This window comes from Magnolia sinica, chromosome 1, assembly GCF_029962835.1.
Source record: "Magnolia sinica isolate HGM2019 chromosome 1, MsV1, whole genome shotgun sequence".
Lineage (NCBI taxonomy): Eukaryota > Viridiplantae > Streptophyta > Magnoliopsida > Magnoliales > Magnoliaceae > Magnolia > Magnolia sinica.
In genome coordinates this window covers 116797947-116816332 of record NC_080573.1, presented here as the reverse complement: position 1 = coordinate 116816332, position 18386 = coordinate 116797947, and the positions used below count along the sequence as shown (strand labels likewise).

At 41.5% G+C, this 18386-nt stretch overlaps 1 protein-coding gene across 2 annotated transcripts in view; it reads left to right on the top strand.

Moving 5' to 3' along the window:
- The window catches only part of LOC131255344 (transcriptional corepressor LEUNIG-like), a 67760-nt gene that overhangs the window by 48095 nt on the left and 1279 nt on the right, over positions 1–18386 (top strand). For both annotated transcript variants that reach the window (XM_058256048.1, XM_058256046.1), the window contains 3 exons: positions 15796–15951; positions 16065–16181; positions 17982–18188. In XM_058256048.1, coding sequence (XP_058112031.1) covers positions 15796–15951; positions 16065–16181; positions 17982–18188 — 480 coding nt within the window. The remainder of the gene's footprint in view (positions 1–15795; positions 15952–16064; positions 16182–17981; positions 18189–18386) is intronic.

Below are 18386 nucleotides of genomic sequence, written 5' to 3'. Positions count from 1 at the left end.
GGTGGCAATCTTATAACCTGGAAGAGCAAAAAGCAGCCAGTTGTTGCCTGGTCCTCGGCTGAAGCTGAATATCGTGTTATGGCTCATGCGACATGTGAACTTGTGTGGCTTCGCAATCTTCTTGAAGAACTTGGCTATCCTCCTTCGGGTCCTATTCCTCTTCACTGTGACAATCAAGCGGCCATCCATATTGCTCGTAACCCAGTTTTCCACGAGCGAACCAAGCATATTGAGGTTGACTGTCACTTTATTCGGGAGAAAGTCGCTTCTAAGGAAATTGTCACTCCTTTTGTTCGATCTGGGGATCAACTTGCTGATGTTCTTACAAAATCCTTGAGTCGAGATGCTCTTCATCGTGTTCGTGACAAGTTAGGCATGATCAACATCTATGCTCCAACTTGAGGGGGAGTATAGAGAATGCTAGTGTATTGTATTTATTGTGTGTCCTTTTAGTGTAAGTGCATGTGCACACTTCCCTATTCCCCTGCAGTGTACTGTATGCTTTATCATAATAAAATATTATGTGTTAGGGCAAGCAAGCCCAACATATCATCTCTCCCAAACTCTCCTCCTTCTCTCTCAATATTCTCATCTCTTCTTCACATTATCCTCATCAAATCTTTTTCTACTAAGGAGGGGGTTTATTCTCTTTTAGAAATTGCGGCTATCGAAGAGGAAGCTTGGTCGGTGGAAGAACGAAGTTCATGGTAGGAGAGATGAGGAGATACGATCCATCCTATCTGAGCAACAGTTGCTAGACGTTAAGGAGGGGGTTGCCGCTTTCAGAGGGGGAGTTAGCTAGAAGGGAGGCTGTCATGCACGAATAAAAGAGTCGCTTGAGGGAGGATGAGATTAAGTGGAGACATTGATCGAGGCCTACTTGGTTGAAGGAGAGAGATGATAACACCAAGTTCTTTCATGGCATAGCTAGTTCAAGAGTAAGGATTAACAAAATTCACAATGTGGTAGTTGATGGTGTAGGAGAAACATAAGGTAGGAGAGGCAATTGTTGATTTCTATAAACAATTGCCTTAGGGGAAGGGGCTTTCAAGGCCTAGGCTGGATAACCTCCCTTTCCAATCCCAATCAATAGAGGATGCATCATCTCTTGAGCGTCAGGTATCTGAGGAAGAAATCAAAGGTGTTGTGCATGAGTTTGGTAAAGACAAAGTGATGAAGGACGGATGGCCTAAACTAGGATGGTGCAAATAAATTAATTAATGGATTACCAGAGTAAATCAAAGAATAAAATAAAGCCAATCTACCACAAATGTAGAGAAATCAAATATTCAATTAAGCTAAAGTTCAAGACCACATCACAATCTCGCAAAATAGATCCTTAAGGCTATTGGTCGGAAATGGCCCAATGGAAGGTAGAACTTCCATCTAGCATAAGATTCATTCTAGATTCGAGGATTCACTTGCGCTTTGCTAGGGTATGAATGGATTAGGGTTTGGAAATTAAGAAATTGGGAATTTAGGATTTTATAAAAGGCTAGGGTTAGGGTTTTATAAAATAGAGGAGGAAAAGGATCAATGAGGGGGAGGCCATTTGACTGTACGGATGGTGTATGGACAGGTTTGTGTAGTGTACAAGCACGTCTGTATAGTCGCATGGATGGTGTGGTGGGGCTAGGTCGGTTTGGTTGGTGATGAGTTGGATTGATGATAGTGGAGTTAGGGTTTGAGAAAGATGAGAAAAATATTCAATGAAAAAAGAGGGTTTGAGAGAGAGAAGAAAGAAATACCTTCATAGGAATAAGAAAGATAACTTACAATCACTCCAATAGCTTCACACCAAATTCTATTCATAAGAATTTTTCTTGCTTAAAAGAAGCAATGTAGAGAAATTTCATTTAATATGTCTATCATCTCAAGTCTCAAGTTGCAAGCAAGTATATATAAGAAAACTAAGCAAACCCTAAGTTTTGAGCTATTCTGACTGTCCGAATCTATTAACAGTTAAGATCAAAACATAAATCTCTAATAATCTAAAATAAAACTGAAAAAAGAAGAAATAAAGATGTGCCACACAGCACAAGGATGATCTCCAATGTGCAACAGGTACGTCCACACGTGATTAACGGTCTAGATGAATGTGGTCCAATGTGTCCATGGCTCAGATGTGCATGCTAGAGTGTTGTACACCTAAACCCGAGTCTCCTAACATATCTAGCGACCAAATCACCAAACTGATGTGTATAAAATATCCAAAGGCATGGTCTAACGTTTGTAACGTCCAGATGTGGTCCATGTCAAGCTAGGCGGCATCCAAATAGTCTAAAGATGTATCAATTAGTTCCAAATAAGCAACCCACGTGCATCTTTCCCAATTTAGGGTCTCAAAAAATGCACAACCATGCATGTGGGGCCTTTAATGCGGCTAAGAACTCGAATGGGGTCCACTGGGCCCATATAATGATCATCCAACCATAATGAAACTGGGGATGAGGCCTCAGCTCTCCTCTTCCGATAAACTCGTGTAGGTGTCCGGATGCCATCATCAACTCTCCTCGGCTGAGAAGAGTTTGCCTCTGGCGAAATAAAATTGCAATAACGCTCTAGAAGATTCGGGTCTAGTCTCTAAAGCTCTTTCATAGTGATCCAAGTGCTATCTGACTCTTGTTGTTTTTCCACTTGATGAGATACTTTTGAAAACCTCCATGTTTGATGGAAACCACCTGTTCATCCATGATACCTTTTATCTCCTCTTTTGGAAGGTATGGATGGGAAAAGAGGCACAGAATGAGAAGGCTAGTTTGGCAAGAGCCACGGGTCATGGAACAGATCGGAAGCACCACTATCTGGATCAATCTGAGGGTCGAGAGAAGGGCTAGTGGGTAGGGGTGTACATCGAGTCGAACTGAGTCGAGATGGCCTCAGCTCGAACTCGGCTCGGCTCAGTCCTCGAGCCTGACTGGCCAACTCGGTTTGGTTCGGTCAGCAGCTCGAGCTAGTTCGAGCCAAGATCGAGCCGAGTTCGCCATTGCAGCATTTTCACAATCTCCTGGACTGCACCTCAAAATCTCATTGTATTTGAGACAACAATAATGGTTTTACAGGTATTTTATCAAACACCTAAGCAACATAAAAATCAAGAAAAAAAGGGTGTTGGTTTCATATACATACCTTCCTTGCCACCAGCCACATTCTTTGAGTCATTTCATCAAACACTTGGTGAGCAACATTAATATCAAAGTAACTGAGTCACGAACTGGTTCGATCTGAGTCGAGGCGAGTTGGGGCCAGCTCGAACTCAATTTCGAGCTCAAAAATCAGCTCAACTCGGCTCGAACTCAGCTTCGAACCAAGTCGAATTGAGCTTTTTCGAGTCGAGTCGAGTCGAGCAAGCTAACTGAGCTAGCTCGGTTCGTCTACACCTCTACTAGTGGGTGAAAATGTTGGACCTTTAAGTGACGTAAGATCTTCCACATTGAATATAGAACTAATGCCCATATCAGGTGGAAGATCTACAGCATAGGTATTAGAACCCAATCTTTTCAATATCTTAAGGTCCAACATTATGGGCTTGTAATTTCTTCACGACCCCTTGCGGAAACCATTTTGGCCTTATTTGAACCATCACATAATCTCCTACCTAGAATTCCATAAACTTGCGATGAGAATCAACAAATATTTTATACTTTTCATTGCTCATGGTAATCCGTTTCTTAATTTCATTATATAAATCATGAATATGCTGTGTAAATATATCTACAAACTCTGGTTGCCTATGGGAGATTGACATGGGAATGAGATCTATAGGCCTTCCGGGCTTGTAACCATGAGCAAAAGCACTCATGCCTTTCGACCTATTTACTGAACTTTTATAAGCAAACTCTGCAACTAGTAAAACTGAATCCCAAGTTCTAATATGGTCACCCACAAGACATCGCAATAGGTTATCTAAGATTCGATTGACCACTTCCGTTTGATCGTTAGTTTGAGGGTGGTATGTCATCGAGAACTGGAGTCTCGTACTCATTATATGCCAAAGTGTCTTCCAAAAATAGTTCATGAACCTCACATCTTTATCAGACGCAATGGTCTTCCGCAAACCGTGCAAGCAAGCTACCTCTCCAAAGAAAAGCTTGACGATTGTTGAGGCATTAGATGTTTTGGAATATGGAAGAAAATGGGTCGTTTTCGAAAAATGGCCCACCACTACAAAAACGAAATCATGCTTTCTACTTGTTTTGGGTAGCCCAAGCATGAAATCTATGCTGATATCTTGTTAAAGAGTGTGTGCTACTGGCAAAAACGTATATAACTCGGTATTTTGCCTTCTCTGCTTTACTAGCTGACAAGTCCTACATTATGAGACTGGGTTCAAAAAAATCTATCCTTCACAAGGGCAATAGTCTTGTCTCTACCAAAATGACCAGTTACTCCAGCATGAAGCTTCCAAACTAGAAAATCTCGTAGGGAGGTGCCAGGAATGTTGAGTCTGCCACATTTAAATAAGAACTCATCAATCAGGACAAACCCACTCTCACTCCTCGATTGGTCACCCAAAAGTGATGTGTACATCTTCCCAGAATATTCTCCTTTCAATTGATCAAACCTAGTGATTTCCACGCTCATAGATTGAATTAACACCACTCTACAGCTAAGGGCATCAACAGGCTTATTCTCGACCCTGACTTTGTGTTTCAAAACAAAAGTATACTCTTGGAGAAACTCAACCCACTTGGCATGCCCTGGGTTTAATTTCTTTTTGGAGTTGAGGTATCACAAGGCCTCATTGTCAGAAAACAGGACGAACTCTTGTGGTAGTAGGTAATGTCACTAATGTCGCAAGGATTGTACTACCTTGTAGAATTCCTTGTCATAGGTTGAGTATTGTTGCTTCACCTCGTTCAACTTCTCACTAAAATAGACAACAAGGTGTCCTTCTTGGCTAAGCACTCTACCTATAACTATACTAGATGCATCACACGCAACCTCGAAGATCTTAGAAAAGTCGGGAAGATGCATGACAGTAGCCTCAATCATTTTAGCCTAATCTCCTTGAACGCTTTAGACGCAACATTAGTCCATTTGAACTCTCCCTTTATAATGCAATCCGTGATAGGAGCCATAATGGAACTAAAGCCTCGAATAAACCACTTATAAAAAATAGCTAAGCCGTGGAAGCTACACACCTCATGAATGTTTTGCTGTTTGGGTTAACTTACTATAGCCTTGACTTTCTCGAGGTTCGTAGACATGCCCTTAGATGAAACAATGAACCCAAAGAAGATAGCTTTATCAGACATGAAAGAACATTTCTTCAGGTTGGTGCTTCTCATTTCTAAGGACCCCCAAAACTTGCCTTAAATGGTGGATGTGTTGTTCCTTGGAGGTACTATAAATGAGGATGTTGTCGAAATATACTAGTAGGAACTTACCCATAAAGGGCCTCAACACTTGGGTCATCACGCTCATGAACGTACTCAGAGTGTTAGTCAAGCCAAAAGACAGGACCAACCACTCGTATAGCCCATCCGTCGTCTTGAAGGTTGTCTTCCATTCATCTCTTAGGCGAATACATAATTGATGATACCTACTTTTGAGGTCAATTTTAAAGAAGATCATTGCACTGGCCATCATATCCAAGTACCAACATGTCGCCAAGACCCGGTATAGGAAATTGATACTTGACCATGATCTTGTTAATGACCCAACTATCCACGCACATGTGCCATTTGCCATCTTTCTTAGGCGTGAGGAAGGCTGGCACGACACACGAACTCAAACTTCCTTGAATGAACCATTTCCTAAGAAGCTTATGAACTTGCTTCTTCAATTTTGCATGCTCCACGGGGTTCATTCGGTAGTGGGGGAGGTTTGGTAGAGTCGACCCGGGGACTAAATCAATAGTATGCTGAATGTCCTGCATGGGTGAAAGCTCATTCGGTAGATCCTCTAGGAAAACATGATGGAACTCCTCCGATACCGGAATCACCTTTGGTGGCAACTCCACGCTAACCTCAGAGATAACCTCTCTTGCCACGAGGGCGTACACCATCAAATAAACTCTAATCTATCTTTCAAACTCTTTGGCGTTTATTATGTAGAGATACTTAGGATGATTTTTCTTCACATCTTTTGAGTCACCCTTCTTCACGTTCTCCTTTTTCAAGGCGCTTTTGGGTTGGAGAGGATTTAACCTGATCCTCTTACCTTCGTAAATAAAAGAACACATATTTGAACGACCGAATAGTGTTACATCACGATCATACGACCAAGGTCTACCCAAAATGATGTGGCTTACATCCATAGGCAAAACATCACACCACATCGTGTCTTTATAGGAGAAAAACTGAATGGGAACAAGACACTGCTGAGAAATCAACATTGATGACATATTAACCCATGACACTCGATAGGGCTGAGAGAGAGGAATGAGCTTCGAACCCAAATGAGATACAGTGCTAGTGGAGATCACATTGGTACAATAGCCACTATTAATTATTACTTTATAGTTTTTGTCGCCACGCTTGGTGTAAGTATGAAAAATTGAATTCATGCGCCAATCGTCACTTTCTTTGGCCTAGGGCAATGCACATCTAACAACTATAAGTGGCGCAGCCTCAACTTCTTCAGCTCCTTCATCACTAGCACCAACTTCGGGCTCATAGGCTTTTCATAATCGCCTTGATCATCCCCATCCAACTCGCCAATCATGAGGGCCTTATTTTGCTCTTTCATAGGGCATTGGTATGCAAAGTGGCTGTATCCTTTGTAGTTATAACACCACGCTTGCTCACCTCCTGTCGAGCTAGTACTAGCTAAACCTTTACCCTTCACATCCTGATTGTTGGATGAAGTGCCAGTAGGGGTTTTAAAATGACTCCCAAAATTAGGCTTAACTCTCTGGGGAGTGGCCTTAACACTGGAATTGCGTAATTGTGGTTTTAGATACTGCTTGAGTTCTTGCACCACTTGATATGCACACTCTAAGGTATTGATGTCATGAGGAATAAGCTCATGCTGAAGCTTGGGTTGGAGGCCCATTCTAAGGCGAGAAAGGGTGACTAACTGGTCCTTCTTGATGTAATATTGTATCATATACTCATCAAATTTTGTGATGTAATCAACCGTGGGCATAGATCCCTAACGGAGGGACTACCACTGATCCACGAGCCTCTGATGGTAAGAGGGGGAGATACCTTTCCTGTAAGATCTCTTTCATCTCAGTCAACCGTGAGCAAAGCTAGGCATGCTTGACCCGATCCGACCAGATTCGGCCCAATTTGAACCGAACCGACGGCCTGGATCGGTGCGGTTCGAGTAGGGTTAGTCTGATCCGACCGTTCATCGGATCGAGTTCGGTTCAATGCCAATCCGGACCGATCCGATTGGGAATCCGATTCGATTGGATTCAATCCGATCCGATTAGATCCGATCCGTCATTTTTCTCATATGCAAACATCTCCCCTCTCATTCTCTTTCTACCACTCATCTACTCCCTCTAACAAAACAATGGGTTTATAATCGAAAATGATTTGAAAAAACGAATGAACGGTGTGGATCAACCACATGCATTCACGCTTAAAGTGGACAACTATACAGCCGTATGTTGCTGCCTTGCTGGATAAATTCAAATTACTTTCTTGTATCACACGCAAAAAGTGACAAGTTGAGTATCCGGCGAGACTTCCTACTGAAGCGACATCATCGGATTCTGTGGGACCCACCATGATGTATGTGTTGTATCCACACCGTCCATCAATTTTTAGAGATCATTTTAAGCCATGAGACAAAGAATGAGTCAGATCTAGATTTGGAGTGGACCCCACCACAGAAAACAGTGGGAAGAGTGACTTTACCGTTGAAACCATCCTAAGGTCCACTATGATGTTTATTTAAAATCCAATGTGTTCACAAGTTAAGACAGACATGAAAGAAGGGAAAACAAAAATTTCAGTTTGATCGAAAACTTCCGTGGGCCTTAGAAAAATTTAATGGTGGGCGTCACTATCTCCACTGTTTTCTATGGTGGGGTCCATTTGAGCTTTGGATCTGACTCATTCTTTGGCTCCTGCCCTAAATTGATATCTCCAAATGAATGGACGGTGTGGATACAACACATATATCATGACGGGTCCCACAGGTCACGTCACTTCAGTAGGGGCCAAGGAGCCTAGCTACGTCTCAACCTGTCAGTAGCTAATCCGCCTCCCACACGCAACCTACATCTGGTGACAGCCGTTGTACATACGTGTCGTGCAAAGACGAGCGCGTACGCGCCTCAAGCTCCGAGTTGTACGAACGGCTCAAATGAGACCAAACTTACATGGCCCCACCATAACGTTTATTTTCCATCTAATCTGTTAATAATGTTAAAAATACATGGATAAAGTGGAAAAACAAATTTCATATTGATCCGAAACTTCCGTGATCTGAAAAAGGTTTCAATGGTAAATGATCAATCTCCCACTATTTTTTCCAGTGTGGTCCAACTGATCTTTAGATCTGTCTTATTTTTTTGGCACAAGCCTTAAGACAAGCTCTCTAAATGGATGGACGGTTTGGATCAATCCCTTCTCTCTTTCGATCCGAATGGTACCCAACCTGATTCGATTTGGTTTTCCAGACCGAGTCGGACTCGGTTTGGGTCAGACTATCAGTGCATCAGATCGGATCGAGTTCGATGGCTTGGACTCGGTCTACCAACGTCATCTTGGCGAACCTCATCCAATGGCTATCGGACATATCGTACCACTCAAAATAATGATCCATATCTGTAAGCCAGTCGAGGAATGCCTTAGGGTTCAAGCGACCATTATAACTTGACGCTTCAATCTTTACACTCTTCATCCCTCGCTCATTGGGATTTAGGGAGGGTTTGGTACTCTCTAAGGGCAGTTGGGTATGCCCCCTTACCACGGCCAACACCTCGGCCATGCCCTCTCTCACATCTTCTACATTGACCTTCCGCTTGGGATTGGTCATCTTCCAAATCTTTATGGTATGTTTAGAGGGAAGTTTTCAACTTGGTTATGCGAGTATTGGTTTCATTTTAGAGGGCTGCTAGTTGGTTATTGGTGGTTTTACTTTGGGTCTCGATGGTCGTGAGACGGTTATTGATGGCATTTATAGCTTCGGTAAGCTGTTCCGAATTCATTATAGGGTGTAGACCAAAACCACGCCCACTACGGGTGAGCATAAACTAGGCACACTAATTGGGAAGGACTGGCAACTAAATTCCCTAAATGCAATGTGATGAAGATGGAAACAGTTGCTAACTCTAGACACGACAATATGAAAACACTAGACTCAAATGCAATGGACTCGCTAAACCCTATGCTAACCTAGGCTCTGATACCAAAATTTGGTGCAGAATAGATAGCCTAAACTAGGATGATGCAAATAAATTAATTAACGGATTACCAAAGTAAATCAAAGTATAAAATAAAGCCAATCTACAAAAAGTCTAGAGAAATCAAATATTTAATTAAGCTCAAGTTCAAGACCACATTACAATCCTGTAAAATAGATCCTTAAGGCTATTGATCAAAAATGGCCCAATGGAAGGTAGAGAACTTCCATCTAGCTTAGGACTCGTTCTAGATTCGAGAATTCACTTGCCCATTGTAGGGTTTAAATGTATTAGGGTTTGGGTTGGAAATCAAGAAATTGGGAATTTAGGGTTTTATAAAATGCTAGGGTTACGGTAAAATAGAGAAGAAGAGAAATGATCAATGAGGGGAGGCTGTTCGGCTGTACGGATAGGTCCATGTAGTGTACGGGCATGTCCATGCAGTCGTCTGGATGATGTGGTGGGGTTAGGTTCGTTTTGGTTGGTGATGAGTTGGATTGATGATGGTGGAGTAAGGGTTTGAGGAAGAAGAAAAAAAATTCGATGAAAAAAGAGGTTTTGAAAGAGAGAATAAAGAAATACCTTGATAGGAATAAGAAAGATAACTTGGAATCACTTTAATGTCTTCACACCAAATTCCATTCACAGGAAGTTTTCTTGCTCAAAAAAAGAAATATAGAGGAATTTCTTTTAATATGTCCATCATCTTAAGTCTCAAACAAGTATCTATAAGAAAACCTAAGCAAACCCCAAATCTAGAGCTATTCTTGCCGTCTGAATCTATTCACGATCAAGATCAAAACATAAATCTCTAATAACCTAAAATAGAATTGAAAAATAAAGCAGAAATAAAGATGTGCCACACGACACAAGGATAATCTCCAACGTGCAATAGGTACACACATGTCGTCCCCACGTGATTAACCGGCTGGATGAATGTAGTCCAACGTGTCCATGGCTCAGATGTGTAGACTAAAGTGTTCGTCCACCTAAACCAGAAATCTCTAAATGTGGTCTAGGTCAGGCTGGGTGATATCCAAACAATCCAAAGATGTATCAATTAGTTCCAAATTAGCAACCCACATGTATCTTCCTAGTATGGGGTCTTAAACAATGCACAAGCATGCATGTGGGGTCTTTAACACGGCTAAGAACTTGAATTGGGTCCATTGGGCCCCATGTAATGATCATCCAACCATAATGAAATTGGGGCTGGGGCCTTAACTCTGCTCCTCCGATAAACTCGTGTAGGTGCTCAGATGCCCTCATCACAAAGCATTAGATGTAGTCACGCAGACCGCTTTCCCTTGGCATTATTTCAAGTTTTTTGGATATAGTAAAATTGGATGTGGTAGCTTTCATTTGGGAGTTCTTCGAGAGCATTAGACTAGCGGCGGAATTTGGTGCTTCAATCATAGCATTGATTTCTAAGGAGGGAGCTGACAGTTTAAAGGATTTCAGGCCGCCGGTTAGTTTGATTGAGGACCTATATAAGATTTAGCTAAAATATTGTTGTCTAGATTCAAACTAGTGCCTAGGAGATCATCTCCAAATTTCAAGGTGCTTTTGTTGAAGGTAGACAAATCTTGTATAGTGCTTTGATAGTTCACGAGTGCTTGGACTTCAAATTCAAGGAAGGATGTGGTGGTTTAGTTTGTAAGTGTAACTTGGAAAAAGGCGTATGATCATGTGGACTAGGAGTTCTTGGATTGTATGCTCGGGCGACTTGGTTTTGGGATCAAATGGAGAAGTTGGATATCCACTTGTGTGAGTTCAACCGAATTCTCAGTCCTAGATAATGGATTGTCGAAAGGTTTCTTTAAGTCCTCAAGAGGTTTAAGGTAGGTTGATCCTTTGTTGCTGCTCCTATTCATGGTGGTGGCAGAAGCCCTCAATAGAATTCTGGAGAAAGGTGTTTTTATGGGGGTGATAAATAGCTTTATGGTCGATCTCCAAGTCTCGCATCTCAAAATTGTTGATGATGATACTCTTCTGATATGCGACACTAATGAGGTCCATGTTAATAATTTGAGAAAGATTTGCTTCGAGGTAGTTTCGGGTTTGAAGGTGAATTCTCAAAATTGTGAAGTGTTGGGCATTGACATTCTTTTGGAGGAGGTGGAAAAGTTGGCTGTAGTGTTTGGTTGTAGACCGGGCTCTTTTCTCACTACTTATTTGGGGTCCTGTTGTGCATTGGGAAACCTCTAAAATACCTATGGGATCGGGTAATTGAAAGGTTTGCCAAGAAACTATCCTCTTGGAAGCGACATCCTCTTTCTATGGGTGGTAGGCTTGTTTTGATTAAATGTTGCCCTTTCTAGCTTGCTATTTTATTTTATTTTATTTTCTCTTTTTTCTAAATGTCCTATGGGGGGTGAGGATGATAAGAGGGATTTTGTCTGGAGATGTGCTGAGGATAAGTAGAAATTTCATTTGATGAATTGGATGACGTGTGTCGGCCAAAGGTGAGCAAAGGGCGGGGATTAGGAAGTTGGCTTCTGTTAATAAATCACTTCTTGGCAAATGACTCTAGAGATTCAAAGGAGAAAATGAGAGTTTTCGGAAAGAAGTTATTGTGAGAAAATATGGGGTTGAGGAGGTAGGTTGGTAGCTTAAAAAATCTACATTGTACAAGGCTACAGGGTTGTGAAAGGCAATAGTGGAGTTGGAATGTCGTTTCAAGAGTAGGGTGGGGTTCTTCATGTGGGATGGGGGAAGTGTGTGAAGTTTTGGGAAGATACTTGGTTGGGGGACTTGCCTTTAAAGGAGCTATACCCTTGTCTAGCTTTGATTTCCTTGGATTTGAATATATCGGTTCCCCGTTGCTTCTCTCGGCTAGGCTGATCCGACGTGTGGACTCCACCTTACAGAAGGCACTTGAAGGAAGAAGAGGAGGCTGTGTTTCTCGCTCTCTTGGAGCGTCATTTGGGGATCGAGCTTAGCTCGGTGCAGGATTCAATATCTTCGTCTCTAGACAAATCGGGTTCCTTCTCAGTTAAATCCATTTACTCATTGCTATCTAGATGCTCTCCGATGAACTCTAATCCATCGCAGTCTTTCTTTTGGTCATATGGTGCCCCTAAGAGAAGGTTGTGGTTTTTGTTTGGTTGGTATGATGGAACAAGATCCTTACTATTGATAACCTTCACAAACGAGGTTTAGTACTTGTCAATGTTTGCTCTCTCTGTTGGAAGGATAGCAAATCGGTTGACCACCTCTTCATCCATTGTTTGTTCGTGAGGGGGGTTTGGGATTACTTCTAGTCTCTGTTTGGAATATCATGAGTGATGTCAAAGTCCCTTCCCGACTTATTCTGGGCATGGCAGGGCAGCAAAATTGTTAAGATTGGGCGGAGCGTCTGGCGTTTAGCGTGCTTGCGAGGATGTGGGCGTTATGGAGAGAGGAATAACCGATGCTTTAACAATTCCTCGGGAAGCTTATCGGTAGTCTTCTCTAAGGTAAAAAAATATGTTATCGAGTGGACGGCACTTTGCTCTGTGTTGAAAGAGTGTTATCTTGCCCGATCGGTCTGGGATGATTTGTAATTTTCTGTTTTTGGCAGGCCTATGGCCCTGGGTCCTGTGTATAGCTGTATTTTTTCTGCTGTATATAGCTTCTATATATTGTTGGCCTTCTGGCCCTGTTTAATAATTTTTGCTCTCTCTCTCTCTCTCGAAAAATAAAAAAATAAAAAAATAAAAATAAAATAAAATAAAATAAAATAAAATAATGATAATAAATTTTCTAGTAGAAAGTTACCATTGCAGAATCAAGGTTGGACGTAATAGAAGAATGCTCTATAATCTTTTGTATGAACCCCAAAGGTCCTGTGTGCATGATTTATTGTGGACCATTTGAGATGATTTGGTACGAGTTTGGGTTGAGATGGAAATGGAAACAATTGAAGATCTGGACAATAGTGGTGATGTATGATGTGGAATGTGAGGATTGGAGTCGAGAAGTTTTGTATCTTGTGGCTTTGACTAAATGGATCCCTCGAGTCAGTAATGAAGTTCGTGATATTCCAACAACTCTTTGTAAATCCTTTTCTGAGTTTGGCAATTGGAGTAACCTCTGCTTGAGGATGTACAGAGCTTGGAACCCTCGTCTAGATGAAGGTTTCTTGGTGGATATGGAGAACGTTGGAAAAGAAGGAAAACCCTTTCGAGGACAGCTAAGGAGAAGCTTTTGGAAGCTCGTTAGTGGCAATTGGCAAAGCTTCATTGTTGCTAATGATGGTATTGTGGACTGAAATCCAAGTCAAAATCATTATTGGAAGAGAATTTCACTTGGTGACGGTCGTGCATTGTAAGCCATTGTTGTTGCTGGTGACCACAATGGTTGTCTTAGAATGTGTTGGGCCTGATACAGCGAACTGCAAACTTGTCTTTGTTTGGCAGGACTTTTTTAGGTGTAAGGCAGCCTTCCTGCTTCTCTTCCCCAACCCTCGTCGATGTGGATATGGAGAACCTTGGACAAGAAGGAAAACCCTTTGGAGGACAGCTTGGGAGAAGCTTTTGGAAGCTCATTAGTGGCAACTGGCAAAGCTTCATTGTTGCTAGTGATGGTATTGTGGACTGAAATCCGAGTCAAAATCATTGTTGGAAGAGAATGTCACTTGGTGACGGTCGTGCATTGTAAGCCATTGTTGTTGCTGGCGACCACAATGGTTGTCTTAGAATGTGTTGGGCCTGATACAGCTGAAGTGCAAACTTGTCTTTGTTTGGCAGAACTTTTTTAGGTGGAAGGTAGCCTTCCTGCTTCTCTTCCCCAGCCCTTGTCAATGTGGCACTTTGGGATGTCGAGCCTAAAAGAAACTTGTATATGGGCCAACTGTCTCCTCATGCTTTTCATCGCATCCTGGAAAATAGTGAATCTGGCCCTTATCGAGGAAGTTTCTGACTGAAAATGATGGTGAGTCATTCAATGACCTATTTTTGCGGGGCCAGGTATGTAGCTTTTCACTTTAAGTTGTTGACTTACCATTAAAGATAAGCAGTTAATGTTTCAGACAATTTCTGAAGAAGAACAAGTCTGCACCGACTATTTAGAAAGCCCCTCTGAATGTTAGATATTGACTTACAATTTTTAATTTTTAATTTTTATTTTCCTTTTAAAAATCTATAATCGAGGGTAGCTGAAATCAGGATGTTGAGATTTATGAGTGGCAAGAGGAAAATGAATGCATGTGAGGGAACTTCAGAGTAGCACCAATAGGTAATAAGATGAGCGAAAGTAGACTTCGATGGTTTAGCCATGTGTAATAGAGACCAAGAACTACACCGATAGTTGGTTCAAGTTGAAGGTTCTAAAAGGGCAAGGGGAAGGAAGGCCCACAAGGACCTGGGTGGGGAGGTAGTAGTACGAAAAGACTTGAGGACCTATTGTCCAAATGAGTTTGTGGTCTGTGATAGAGTGGAATGGTGGAACAGGATTCGTGTAGCCAACCCTAGTTGACGACGATGATGAAAAATCCATAATTGTTCTGCAGTTCAATATCAAGCTTGAACCTTGGGTAAGAGATGGGAAAGTGGTAGGTGTTTCGTTTGCCCAAAACACTTGTTGTCTACTTGCTTTTAATTAATTTAAGGCAAATCCTATGTATTTGAAAATCTCTCCCTACTCCAAGTCGACATTTTATGATGGGTTTCGACTGGCAATAGGGTGTTTTGGAACCGAGGGAAATAACTAACCTACAAAACCATGCAATGAGAAAACAAAGAGACTGAGGTGGCGGTGGTGGGATGCATCCCTTTAACACTCCTCCAAACCTCTTGATCTTGCCACCACTAGGTGTGGTTCTATCATGATCATTGTAAAATCAGATTTCTTAGTCAAAGCATTCTAAGTTTTCATTAGTAAAATTGCCAGTGGACTTAATCTGAGAATTGAATAACTAGCATAGCTCGCTCCCTCCCTCCCTCTATTTGCAAATGGCTGCATGCCCAAATCCAGACCACTCTCTTTTCCTTTTCTTTGAACGGACCCGCTCCCTTCTGCTGTTAAAGATATGATCAAGTTGCAATAGATTGCACTTGACGAATTTTTCTTAATGACTGCCAATTTTAGGACCGTATGGGCTTCTCTAAAATTTTATTGACGCCATGGTGTCTATGCATGTGTACAAACATGCTTATGTGCATTTTGTGTAATCTTTAATACCAGAGCAATGTTAAAGCTTAAAAACTTTATTTTTTCCATGTCATGTTCTTCATTAGCATACTGGACTTTGGTTTGACTTTGAGTTGGTTATTTATTCACTATCATTAGTAGCAAGTATGATTTTCCCAGGTGGTTAGTTCTTTAATAGCATCACTGGTAAGAAAAGCTTGTTCTGTGGATATGGTTTCTTGATGTGATCATTCCAAAATTCTTTTTTGGATCTATGGATGAGGCCATGCAATCTATCTAAGCTTCTGCTTAACATTAGAATTGAAAATTCCAAACATAACAGACATTCTCCTGACAAGATTAACTCCTTTATGCAGCCAGACTATTCACTCCGCACTTTTACAGGGCATTCTGCCTCTGTTATGTCCCTGGACTTCCACCCAATTAAGGAGGACCTCATCTGTTCTTGTGATGGAGACAATGAAATACGGTATTGGAGTATCAATAATGGAAGCTGTGCCAGAGTTTTCAAGGTACTTGGAAATGCTGGTTCATGAGTTTGCATTTTTTGGTAGGCCTTGTCTTTAATTATCATTTGAGCTGATTACTCTCTGATTGTGATATGAAGTCTTGTTTATTTGCGCAGGGTGGGACCTCACAGATGAGATTTCAACCCCGTCTTGGCAGGTATCTTGCAGCTGCCGCTGAAAATGTTGTATCCATACTGGATGTTGAGACCCAAGCTTGCCGGCACTCGTTACAGGTTTGTTTATTAACAGATACAAAGGAATGTGAATGTGGCTCTCTTTCATATGAGGAAAACCATCTAAGTTATTGGCTGCAATAGATTGGTGATAAACATAAAAATAACACTAAACAGATAATCGTAAATAGCAGATTGGTGGACATCTAATGGAGAGTTAAAGTGATTGGTCAAAAGTCCTAATTCAACAAATGGATGTCCATATCATCCAATTGACTTTGGAGCTATAAGGTTCAGCCTGTTGCTGAGTACATGGCCCCCTTTTGTTTCTTTCTTCTTCTTTTTTTTTTTTTTTGGGAAAATTTTAAGCAATGAGTCTAGAAAAAGACAGATAAGAAACAGGGATGCACTAAGCAATTGTCCCCATGTCATACAATTGCTTAAACACAAAACGCCCAGAAAAAGGTATGCTGAGTACAAGGCTTGGGTTCTCTTACTCCACTCGCATGAATTGATTCCCCTTTTCATATCACTCATGTTACCTAGTTAGAAAGAGATGCAAACCAAATGCAATGGATACCGGATTTTCCAGCCTTAGAGCAAAAATCATATTACTGGGACTTGTTCTATTAGTCTATCCCTAATATCTATCTAGGAATGGCAATGTAATGAGTAATAATGGTGTCAAAGCTTTAATTACCTCAAATTGAGAGACGGATTGAGAGCTGCTTCCACGAATCCAAAATCCAGTTAGCACCCCCCTTTGTACCATGAATCATGTTTGAATCCTTGCTTTGAGTTAATGGTATGCTACTAATTTTCTTTTATGTAGACATCTTCTCATTTTAGTTTCAGTCTGGGTGTGCTGTGTGGTGGGTCAGAGAAGCTGTTGCGGACATGCTTCCATGTCAGCAAACCCACAATCACATGCTAACTTCCTTTCTCTACATTTGGCGTAAAATAAATGTTAGGCTCTTTCTTGTTCCGCAAAGGACAACGTCAACAAGTTTTGGAACTATAATAACTATTGCAATAATGTGGAAATAACCAAATTTCAATTTCATTCCGTAGCACCAGTATTAAGGATCTGGCCTTCAAATAGCAGTTATGCTACTCGTAAGCTGGACTTAATAAGAAATATAATTGCAACTTGAGGTACACTGTCGTTATGAATACTAGGAACATTAATTTGTGCCATGTCCTGGTTAAACCGAATGTGCTATTCGGTTCTTTCACTCGTGCATCCAAATGCAGCCTAGAACTTAGCAGGATATTGTAGCTTCATTTCCCTTTGTGTAGAAGGGAAAAGAGATTTGGGGAAAATGTTGTGTTAGGGAGCAAACGACTCCCTAACATATTTTATTAAAAGAGTATACAAAAGGGTATGGTGTCCTGGGGAAGCACTGAAATGAACATATCTACATATGTACGCATGGACAGACAGACATGCACACACACACACACACACACACACACACACACACACACACACACACATCTAACACTCCCCCTTAAGCTAGAGCATTGAATTCAGACATGCTCAGCTTACCCAACGGATCATGGAACTGTGAAGAATAAACAGCTTTGGTAAGGACCTTAGTGAGTTGATCCTTGGATTGAACAGAAGGGGTAGAAAGAAGGCTTGAGATGATCTTTTCACACGCATCTCTCTCTCTCTCTCTAACATTTTGATTAAAGCCGCACGTGGAATCAAAACTGTTTGTCGATGCATCCTTTTTCTGCCTTTACTTTTGAGTAAGAACTGATCTTATGCATCTCTCTCCCACTGACCTTATGCATCTCTCTCTAACTGACATCATGCATTTCTGTCGCTCTCTCTCATATGGTTTGTAATTGTAGGGACACACAAAGCCAGTCCATTCTGTTTGTTGGGATCCTTTGGGTGAGTACGTGGCATCTGTCAGTGAAGACTCGGTTAGGGTTTGGTCACTTGGCTCCGGGAGTGAAGGTGAATGTGTTCATGATCTGAGCTGTAATGGCAACAAATTCCACTCCTGCGTTTTCCACCCCTCGTATCCATCTTTGCTGGTCATTGGCTGTTATCAGGCAAGTTACATGCTCAACGCTTTACCATTTTATGCAATTCATCATCCATGTGCCGATTCAGATGCCCTTTTTTTAGCCTTTGGAACTAGGTCACTTTTTACACTAAAATGCAGACCTGGTATCCCTGAGAACCATTACATTATACATCGATGAGGGTTTGCTATTCCCAGACACATGCATATGGCAGCCCATCAATAA